Below are 11,607 nucleotides of genomic sequence, written 5' to 3' on the forward strand. Positions count from 1 at the left end.
TCCATGTTGTTGCTGCTCTGCTGTCCATCCATCTCCATGTTGCTGCTCTGTTGTCCATCCATCTCCATGTTGCTGCTCTGCTGTCCATCCATCTTCATGTTGTTGCTCTGCTGTCCATCCATCTCCATGTTGTTGCTCTGCTGTCCATCCATCTCCATGTTGCTGCTCTGCTCTGCTGTCCATCCATCTCCATGTTATTGCTCTGCTGTCCATCCATCTCCATGTTGCTCTGTCCTGCTGTCCATCCATCTCCATGTTGTTGCTGCTCTGCTGTCCATCCATCTCCATGTTGTTGTTGCTCTGCTGTCCATCCATCTCCATGTTGCTGCTCTGCTGTCCATCCATCTCCATGTTGTTGTTGCTCTGCTCTGCTGTCCATCCATCTCCATGTTGCTGCTCTGCTGTCCATCCATCTCCATGTTGTTTCTCTGCTGTCCATCCATTTCCATGTTGTTGCTCTGCTGTTCCTCCATCTCCATGTTGTTGCTCTGCTGTCCATCCATCTCCATGTTGCTGCTCTGCTCTCCATCCATCTCCATGTTGTTTCTCTGCTCTCCATCCATCTCCATGTTGCTGCTCTGCTGTCCATCCATCTCCATGTTGCTGCTCTGCTGCCCATCCATCTCCATTTTGCTGCTCTGCTGTCCATCCATTTCCATGTTGTTGTTGCTCTAATCTGCTGTCCATCCATTTCCATGTTGCTGTTGCTCTGCTCTGCTCTCCATCCATCTCCATGTTGTTGTTGCTCTGCTCTCCATCCATCTCCATGTTGTTGTTGCTCTCCTCTTCTGTCCATCCATCTCCATGTTGTTGCTCTGCTGTCCATCCATCTCCATGTTGCTGCTCTGCTCTGCTGTCCATCCATCTCCATGTTGCTGCTCTGCTCTGCTGTCCATCCATCTTCATGTTGTTGCTCTGCTGTCCATCCATCTCCATGTTGTTGCTCTGCTGTCCATCCATCTCCATGTTGCTGCTCTGCTCTGCTGTCCATCCATCTCCATGTTATTGCTCTGCTGTCCATCCATCTCCATGTTGCTCTGTCCTGCTGTCCATCCATCTCCATGTTGTTGCTGCTCTGCTGTCCATCCGTCTCCATGTTGTTGTTGCTCTGCTGTCCATCCATCTCCATGTTGCTGCTCTTCTGTCCATCCATCTCCATGTTGTTTCTCTGCTGTCCATCCATCTCCATGTTGCTGTTCTGCTCTCCATCCATCTCCATGTTGTTGCTCTGCTGTCCATCCATCTCCATGTTGTTGTTGCTCTCCTCTTCTGTCCATCCATCTCCATGTTGTTGCTCTGCTGTCCATCCATCTCCATGTTGCTGCTCTGCTCTGCTGTCCATCCATCTCCATGTTGCTGCTCTGCTCTGCTGTCCATCCATCTTCATGTTGTTGCTCTGCTGTCCATCCATCTCCATGTTGTTGCTCTGCTGTCCATCCATCTCCATGTTGCTGCTCTGCTCTGCTGTCCATCCATCTCCATGTTATTGCTCTGCTGTCCATCCATCTCCATGTTGCTCTGTCCTGCTGTCCATCCATCTCCATGTTGTTGCTGCTCTGCTGTCCATCCGTCTCCATGTTGTTGTTGCTCTGCTGTCCATCCATCTCCATGTTGCTGCTCTTCTGTCCATCCATCTCCATGTTGTTTCTCTGCTGTCCATCCATCTCCATGTTGCTGTTCTGCTCTCCATCCATCTCCATGTTGTTGCTCTGCTGTCCATCCATCTCCATGTTGCTGCTCTGCTGTCCATCCATCTCTATGCTGTTGTTGCTCTGCTCTGCTGTACATCCATCTCCATGTTGTTGCTGCTCTGCTGTTCCTCCATCTCCATGTTGTTGCTCTGCTGTCCATCCATCTCCATGTTGTTGCTCTGCTGTCTATCCATATCCATGTTTTTAATGCTCTGCTGTCCATCCATCTCCATGTTGTTGCAGCTCTGCTCTTTCCTCCATCTCCATGTTGTTGCTCTGCTGTCCATCCATCTCCATGTTGCTGCTCTGCTGTCCATCCATCATGTTGTTGTTGCTCTGATCTGCTGTCCATCCATCTCCATGTTGTTGCTCTGCTGTCCATCCATCTCCATGTTGCTGCTCTGCTGTCCATCCATCTCCATGTTGCTGCTCTGCTGTCCATCCATCGCCATGTTGTTGTTGCTCTGCTCTGCTGTCCATCCATCTCCATGTTGTTCCTGCTCTGCTGTCCATCCATTTCCATGGTGTTGCTCTGCTGTCCATCCATCTCCATGTTGTTTCTCTGCTGTCCATCCGTCTCCATGTTGTTGCTTCTCTGCTGTCCATCCATCTCCATGTTGCTGCTCTGCTGTCCATCCATCTCCATGTTGTTGTTGCTCTGCTCTGCTGTCCATCCATCTCCATGTTGTTGTTGCTCTGCCCTGCTCTGCTGTCCATCCATCTCCATGCTGTTGCTCTGCTGTCCATCCATCTCCATGTTGCTGCTCTGCTCTCCATCCATCTCCATGTTGTTGCTCTGCTGTCCATCCATCTCCATGTTGTTGCTCTGCTGTCCATCCATCTCCATGTTGCTGCTCTGCTGTCCATCCATCTCCATGTTGTTGCTGCTCTTCTCTTCTGTCCATCCATCTCCATGTTGTTGTTGCTCTGCTCTGCTGTCCATCCATCTTCATGTTGTTGTTGCTCTGCTGTCCATCCATCTCCATGTTGTTGCTCTGCTCTGCTGTCTATCCATCTCCATGTTGTTGCTCTGCTGTCCATCCATCTCCATGTTGCTGCTCTGCTCTGCTGTCCATCCATCTTCATGTTGTTGCTCTGCTGTCCATCCATCTCCATGTTGTTGCTCTGCTGTCCATCCATCTCCATGTTGCTGCTCTGCTCTGCTGTCCATCCATCTCCATGTTATTGCTCTGCTGTCCATCCATCTCCATGTTGCTCTGTCCTGCTGTCCATCCATCTCCATGTTGTTGCTGCTCTGCTGTCCATCCGTCTCCATGTTGTTGTTGCTCTGCTGTCCATCCATCTCCATGTTGCTGCTCTTCTGTCCATCCATCTCCATGTTGTTTCTCTGCTGTCCATCCATCTCCATGTTGCTGTTCTGCTCTCCATCCATCTCCATGTTGTTGCACTGCTGTCCATCCATCTCCATGTTGCTGCTCTGCTGTCCATCCATCTCTATGCTGTTGTTGCTCTGCTCTGCTGTACATCCATCTCCATGTTGTTGCTGCTCTGCTGTTCCTCCATCTCCATGTTGTTGCTCTGCTGTCCATCCATCTCCATGTTGTTGCTCTGCTGTCTATCCATATCCATGTTTTTAATGCTCTGCTGTCCATCCATCTCCATGTTGTTGCAGCTCTGCTCTTTCCTCCATCTCCATGTTGTTGCTCTGCTGTCCATCCATCTCCATGTTGTTGCTCTGCTGTCCATCCATCATGTTGTTGTTGCTCTGATCTGCTGTCCATCCATCTCCATGTTGTTGCTCTGCTGTCCATCCATCTCCATGTTGCTGCTCTGCTGTCCATCCATCTCCATGTTGCTGCTCTGCTGTCCATCCATCTCCATGTTGTTGTTGCTCTGCTCTGCTGTCCATCCATCTCCATGTTGTTCCTGCTCTGCTGTCCATCCATTTCCATGGTGTTGCTCTGCTGTCCATCCATCTCCATGTTGTTTCTCTGCTGTCCATCCGTCTCCATGTTGTTGCTTCTCTGCTGTCCATCCATCTCCATGTTGCTGCTCTGCTGTCCATCCATCTCCATGTTGTTGTTGCTCTGCTCTGCTGTCCATCCATCTCCATGTTGTTGTTGCTCTGCTCTGCTCTGCTGTCCATCCATCTCCATGCTGTTGCTCTGCTGTCCATCCATCTCCATGTTGCTGCTCTGCTCTCCATCCATCTCCATGTTGTTGCTCTGCTGTCCATCCATCTCCATGTTGTTGCTCTGCTGTCCATCCATCTCCATGTTGCTGCTCTGCTGTCCATCCATCTCCATGTTGTTGCTGCTCTTCTCTTCTGTCCATCCATCTCCATGTTGTTGTTGCTCTGCTCTGCTGTCCATCCATCTTCATGTTGTTGTTGCTCTGCTGTCCATCCATCTCCATGTTGTTGCTCTGCTCTGCTGTCTATCCATCTCCATGTTGTTGCTCTGCTGTCCATCCATCTTCATGTTGCTGCTCTGCTGTCCATCCATTTCCATGTTGTTGTTGCTCTGCTCTGCTCTCCATCCATCTCCATGTTGTTGTTGCTCTGCTCTCCATCCATCTCCATGTTGTTGCTCTGCTGTCCATCCATCTCCATGTTGCTGCTCTGCTCTGCTGTCCATCCATCTCCATGTTGTTGTTGCTCTGCTGTCCATCCATCTCCATGTTGCTGCTCTTCTGTCCATCCATCTCCATGTTGTTGCTGCTCTGCTGTCCATCCATCTCCATGTTGCTGCTCTGTTGTCCATCCATCTCCATGTTGTTGCTCTGCTGTCCATCCATCTCCATGTTGTTGCTGCTCTGCTCTCCATCCATCTCCATGTTGTTTCTCTGCTGTCCATCCATCTCCATGTTGCTGCTCTGCTGTCCATCCATCTCCATGTTGTTGCTGCTCTGCTGTCCATCCATCTCCATGTTGCTGCTCTGCTCTGCTCTCCATCCATCTCCATGTTGCTGCTCTGCTGTCCATCCATCTCCATGTTGCTACTCTGTTCTGCTGTCCATCCATCTCCATGTTGCTGCTCTGCTCTCCATCCATCTCCATGTTGTTGCTCTGCTCTGCTCTCCATCCATCTCCATGTTGCTGCTCTGCTCTCCATCCATCTCCATGTTGCTGCTCTGCTCTCCATCCATCTCCATGTTGTTGCTGCTCTGCACTCCATCCATCTCTATGTTGTTGTTGCTCTGCTCTAAATCCATCTCCATGTTGTTGCTCTGCTCTGCTGTCCATCCATCTCCATGTTGTTGCTCTGCTCTGCTGTCCATCCATTTCCATGTTGTTGTTGCTCTGCTCTGCTGTCCATCCATTTCCATGTTGTTGCTCTGCTCTGCTGTCCATCCCTCTCCATGTTGTTGCTGCTCTGCTGTCCATCCCTCTCCATGTTGTTGCTCTGCTCTGCTCTCCATCCATCTTCATGTTGCTTAGTGTTGCTTTCTGTGGTTTGGGGGAAAAACAGAACATTTTCTCCTAAAGTCCCCGTATCCTCCCCAGTGAGGCCGTTGCTATCTGGTACGTGGAATGATGGGGATGATCAGAGTGCTTCTTAAATCCAATGGGTCTGAGGAGAAATAACTGGGCCATGTTTATATGCCTAGTATCACCCATGATATCCTGATATTTGCATTTGAGAGTACAGCCCTGCATTGTGGTGGGTTATTTAAAGAGCCAATTCTGCTGGGTTAGAGTTAGTGTGTTATTATTGTCCAGAGGGGACAGACAGACATGATGAAGTCTCCCTCCCAGTGTGTGTGCTGCTGTTTCTGCTCCTCCTCTCTCCTCCCTCCTTCTAATCCCTCTCTCCTCTCCACTGTCTCATCTGATCCCTGCTCTTACTTCTGTGCTCTCACCCAGTCTTGTCCTCTTCCTGTGATGTCATAGGTGTGGGCCAGTAACTTTCTGCCTAATGAAGCCACCCTGTCGGACCGCTGTCAGAGAGAATACCTGAAGACCCACGGAGAACCTCTACTGCTGCAGTACGCTAAGATGGAGGCAGAGAGACAGGTAGGACTACATTACCCATAATACCTCTACTGCTGCAGTACGCTAAGATGGAGGCAGAGAAACAGATAGGACTACACTACCCATAAACCTCTACTGCTGCAGTACGCTAAGATGGAGGCAGAGAGACAGCGTGGACTACATTACTCATAATACCTCTACTGCTGCTGTACTCTAAGAGGGAGGCAGAGAGACGTAGGACGACACTACCCATAAACCTCTAATGCCGCTGTATGTCAGAGAGGAAGGACTTCTGGTGGTGTTTGTCTCCAGTCCATCTGTGTTACGCCTGATTACCATTTCCCCAGTGTGTTAGATGTGAGTTCCATCAGCGCCAGATACGCACAAATCACCTGCTTCGTAAACTACAGGTGTAGACTTAGTTAAGAGAAAGGTATAACAACAAAAATACATTATTCTCAGATTAAAGTACTCAGTACACCGTCATACATGTTGAACTTATAGTACTGATACTACTGGTAATGTAGGCTGAACTGTGGTAATACTAATACAAATAGTAATGTAGGCTGAGCTGTGGTAATACTAATAATAATGTAGGCTGAGCTGTGGTAGTACTAATATGAATAGTAATGTAGGCTGAGCTGTGGTAGTACTACTAGGAATGTAGGCTGAGCTGTGGCAATACTAATATGAATAATAATGTAGGCTGAGCTGTGGTAATACTAATATGAATAGTAATGTAGGCTGAGCTGTGGTAGTACTAATAGTAATGTAGGCTGAGCTGTGGTAGTACTAATAGTAATGTAGGCTGAGCTGTGGTAGTACTACTACTAATAGTAATGTAGGCTGAGCTGCGGTAATACTAATAGTAATGTAGGCTGAGCTGTGGTAGTACTAACAGTAAAGTAGACTGAGCGGTGGTAGTACTAATAGTCATGTAGGCTGAGCTGTGGTAGTACTAATAGTAATAGTAATGTAGGCTGAGCTGTGGTAGTACTACTACTAATGGTAATGTAGGCGCTGAGCTGTGGTAGTACTAATAGTAATGCAGGCTGAGCTGTGGTAATACTAATAGTAATGTAGGCTGGGCTGTGGTAGTACTAATAGTTATGTAGACGGAGCTGTGGTAATACTAATAGTAATGTAAGCTGCGCCGTGGTAGTACTAATAGTAATGAAGGCTGGGCTGTGGTAGTACTAATAGTTATGTAGACGGAGCTGTGGTAATACTAATAGTAATGTAAGCTGCGCCGTGGTAGTACTAATAGTAATGTAGGCTGGGCTGTGGTAGTACTAATAGTTATGTAGACGGAGCTGTGGTAGTACTAATAGTAATGTAGGCTGGGCTGTGCTAGTACTACTACTAATAATAATGTAGGCTGAGCTGTGGTAGTACTACTACTAATAGTAATGTAGGTTGGGCTGTGGTAGTACTACTACTAATAATAATGTAGGCTGAGCTGTGGTTATACTAATAGTTATGTAGGCTGAGCTGTGGTAGTACTAATACTACTAGTAATGTAGGCTGCGCTGTGGTAGTACTAATAGTAATGTAGGCTGAGCTGTGGTAGTACCACTACTAATAGTAATGTAGGCTGAGCTGCGGTAATACTAATAGTAATGTAGGCTGAGCTGTGGTAGTACTAACAGTAAAGTAGACTGAGCGGTGGTAGTACTAATAGTCATGTAGGCTGAGCTGTGGTAGTACTAATAGTAATAGTAATGTAGGCTGAGCTGTGGTAGTACTACTACTAATGGTAATGTAGGCGCTGAGCTGTGGTAGTACTAATAGTAATGCAGGCTGAGCTGTGGTAATACTAATAGTAATGTAGGCTGGGCTGTGGTAGTACTAATAGTTATGTATACGGAGCTGTGGTAATACTAATAGTAATGTAAGCTGCGCCGTGGTAGTACTAATAGTAATGCAGGCTGAGCTGTGGTAGTACTAATAGTAATGTAGGCTGGGCTGTGGTAGTACTAATAGTTATGTAGACGGGGCTGTGGTAGTACTAATAGTAATGTAGGCTGGGCTGTGGTAGTACTACTACTAATAATAGTGTAGGCTGAGCTGTGGTAGTACTACTACTAATAGTAATGTAGGTTGGGCTGTGGTAGTACTACTACTAATAATAATGTAGGCTGAGCTGTGGTAGTACTAATAGTAATGTAGGCTGAGCTGTGGTAGTACTAATAGTAATGTAGGCTGGGCTGTGGTAATACGAATAGTAATGTAGGCTGAGCTGTGGTAGTACTAATAGTAATGTAGGCTGAGCTGTGGTAGTACGAATAGTAATGTAGGCTGAGCTGTGGTAGTACTACTACTAATAATAATGTAGGCTGAGCTGTGGTTATACTAATAGTTATGTAGGCTGAGCTGTGGTAGTACTAATACTAATAATAATGTAGGCTGAGCTGTGGTTATACTAATAGTAATGTAGGCTGAGCTGTGGTAATACTAATACGAATAGTAATGTAGGCTGAGCTTTGGTAGTACTAATAGTAATGTAGGCTGAGCTGTGGTAATACTAATACAAATAGTAATGTAGGCTGAGCTGTGGTAATACTAATATGAATAGTAATGTAGGCTGAGCTGTGGTAATACTAATATGAATAGTAATGTAGGCTGAGCTGTGGTAGTACTAATAGGAATGTAGGCTGAGCTGTGGCAATACTAATATGAATAATAATGTAGACTGAGCTGTGGTAGTACTAATATGAATAGTAATGTAGGCTGAGCTGTGGTAGTACTAATAGTAATGTAGGCCGCGCTGTGGTCGTACTAATAGTAATGTAGGCTGAGCTGTGGTAGTACTAATAGTAATGTAGGCTGAGCTGTGGTAGTACTACTACTAATAGTAATGTAGGCTGAGCTGCGGTAATACTACTAGCAATGTAGGCTGAGCTGTGGTAGTACTACTACTAATAGTAATGTAGGCTGAGCTGTGGTAATACTAATAATAACAGTAATGTAGGCTGAGCTGTGGTAGTACTACTACTAATGGTAATGTAGGCGCTGAGCTGTGGTAGTACTAATAGTAATGCAGGCTGAGATGTGGTAATACTAATGGTAATGTAGGCTGGGCTGTTGTAGTACTAATAGTTATGTAGACGGTGCTGTGGTAATACTAATAGTCATGTAGGCTGAGCTGTGGTAGTACTAATACTACTAGTAATGTAGGCTGAGCTGTGGCAATACTAATAGTAATGTAGGCTGAGCTGTGGTAGTACTAATAGTAATGTAGCCTGAGCTGTGGTAATACTAATACGAATAGTAATGTAGGCTGAGCTGCTGTAGTACTAATAGTAATGTAGGCTGTGCTGTGGTAGTACTAATAGTAATGTAGGCTGAGCTGTGGTAGTACTACTACTAATAGTAATGTAGGCTGAGCTGTGGTAGTACTAATAGTAATGTAGGCTGAGCTGTGGTAGTACTAATAGTTAGGTAGGCTGAGCTGTGGTAGTACTAATACTACTAGTAATGTAGGCTGTGCTGTGGTAGTACTAATAGTAATGTAGGCTGAGCTGTGGTAATACTAATACGAATAGTAATGTTGGCTGAGCTGTGGTAGTACTAATAGTAATGTAGGCTGAGCTGTGGTAATACTAATACGAATAGTAATGTAGGCTGAGCTGTGGTAGTACTAATAGTAATGTAGGCTGAGCTGTGGTACTACTAATAGTAATGTAGGCAGGGCTGTGGTAATACGAATAGTAATGTAGGCTGAGCTGTGGTAATAGTAATATGAATAGTAATGTAGGCTGAGCTGTGGTAGTACTAAGAGTAATATAGGCTGAGCTGTGGTAATACTAATATGAATAGTAATGTAGGCGGAGCCGTGGTAGTACTAATAGTAATGTAGGCTGAGCTGTGGTAATACTAATACGAATAGTAATGTAGGCTGAGCTGTGGTAGTACTAATAGTAATGTAGGCTGTGATGTGGTAGTACTAATAGTAATGTAGACTGAGCTGTGGTAGTACTACTACTAATAGTAATGTAGGCTGAGCTGTGGTAGTACTAATAGTAATGTAGGCTGAGCTGTGGTAGTACTAATAGTTAGGTAGGCTGAGCTGTGGTAGTACTAATACTACTAGTAATGTAGGCTGAGCTGTGGTAGTACTAAATGTAATGTAGGCTGTGCTGTGGTAGTACTAATAGTAATGTAGGCTGAGCTGTGGTAGTACTAATACTACTAGTAATGTAGGCTGCGCTGTGGTAGTACTAATAGTAATGTAGGCTGAGCTGTGGTAATACTAATATGAATAGTAATGTAGGCTGAGCTGTGGTAGTACTAATAGTAATGTAGGCTGAGCTGTGGTAATACTAATACGAATAGTAATGTAGGCTGAGATGTGGTAGTACTAATAGTAATGTAGGCTGAGCTGTGGTAATACGAATAGTAATGTAGGCTGAGCTGTGGTAGTATGAATAGTAATGTAGGCTGAGCTGTGGTAGTACTAATAGTAATGTAGGCTGAGCTGTGGTAATACTAATACGAATAGTAATGTAGGCGGAGCTGTGGTAGTACTAATAGTAATGTAGGCTGAGCTGTGGTAATACTAATACGAATAGTAATGTAGGCTGAGCTGTGGTAGTACTAATAGTAATGTAGGCTGAGCTGTGGTAGTACTAATAGTAATGTAGGCTGGGCTGTGGTAATACGAATAGTAATGTAGGCTGAGCTGTGGTAGTACTAATAATAATAATAATGTAGGCTGAGCTGTGGCAATACTAATAGTAATGTAGGCTGAGCTGTGGTAGTACTAATAGTAATGTAGGCTGAGCTGTGGTAGTACTAATAGTAATGTAGGCTGCGCTGTGGTCGTACTAATAGTAATGTAGGCTGAGCTGTGGTAGTACTAATAGTAATGTAGGCTGAGCTGTGGTAGTACTACTACTAATAGTAATGTAGGCTGAGCTGCGGTAATACTAATAGTAATGTAGGCTGAGCTGTGGTAGTACTACTACTAATAGTAATGTAGGCTGAGCTGTGGTAGTACTACTACTAATAGTAATGTAGGCTGAGCTGCGGTAATACTAATAGTAATGTAGGCTGAGCTGTGGTAGTACTACTACTAATAGTCATGTAGGCTGAGCTGTGGTAGTACTAATACTACTAGTAATGTAGGCTGAGCTGTGGCAATACTAATAGTAATGTAGGCTGAGCTGTGGTAGTACTAATAGTAATGTAGCCTGAGCTGTGGTAATACTAATACGAATAGTAATGTAGGCTGAGCTGCTGTAGTACTAATAGTAATGTAGGCTGTGCTGTGGTAGTACTAATAGTAATGTAGGCTGAGCTGTGGTAGTACTACTACTAATAGTAATGTAGGCTGAGCTGTGGTAGTACTAATAGTAATGTAGGCTGAGCTGTGGTAGTACTAATAGTTAGGTAGGCTGAGCTGTGGTAGTACTAATACTACTAGTAATGTAGGCTGTGCTGTGGTAGTACTAATAGTAATGTAGGCTGAGCTGTGGTAATACTAATACGAATAGTAATGTTGGCTGAGCTGTGGTAGTACTAATAGTAATGTAGGCTGAGCTGTGGTAATACTAATACGAATAGTAATGTAGGCTGAGCTGTGGTAGTACTAATAGTAATGTAGGCTGAGCTGTGGTACTACTAATAGTAATGTAGGCAGGGCTGTGGTAATACGAATAGTAATGTAGGCTGAGCTGTGGTAATAGTAATATGAATAGTAATGTAGGCTGAGCTGTGGTAGTACTAAGAGTAATATAGGCTGAGCTGTGGTAATACTAATATGAATAGTAATGTAGGCGGAGCTGTGGTAGTACTAATAGTAATGTAGGCTGAGCTGTGGTAATACTAATACGAATAGTAATGTAGGCTGAGCTGTGGTAGTACTAATAGTAATGTAGGCTGTGATGTGGTAGTACTAATAGTAATGTAGACTGAGCTGTGGTAGTACTACTACTAATAGTAATGTAGGCTGAGCTGTGGTAGTACTAATAGTAATGTAGG

General features: G+C 45.0%; 1 protein-coding gene across 1 annotated transcript in view; it reads left to right on the forward strand.

Annotated features, from left to right (window-relative positions):
• LOC139421801 (galactose-1-phosphate uridylyltransferase) overlaps positions 1 to 6,041 on the forward strand; it is a 77,218-nt gene extending 71,177 nt beyond the window's left edge. Inside the window, exons 6-7 of the mRNA XM_071172920.1 lie at positions 5,545 to 5,667; positions 5,973 to 6,041. Coding sequence (XP_071029021.1) covers positions 5,545 to 5,667; positions 5,973 to 6,041 — 192 coding nt within the window. The remainder of the gene's footprint in view (positions 1 to 5,544; positions 5,668 to 5,972) is intronic.
• The last annotated feature ends 5,566 nt before the right edge of the window (positions 6,042 to 11,607 follow it).

Source organism: Oncorhynchus clarkii, chromosome 12, assembly GCF_045791955.1.
Source record: "Oncorhynchus clarkii lewisi isolate Uvic-CL-2024 chromosome 12, UVic_Ocla_1.0, whole genome shotgun sequence".
Taxonomy (NCBI): domain Eukaryota; kingdom Metazoa; phylum Chordata; class Actinopteri; order Salmoniformes; family Salmonidae; genus Oncorhynchus; species Oncorhynchus clarkii.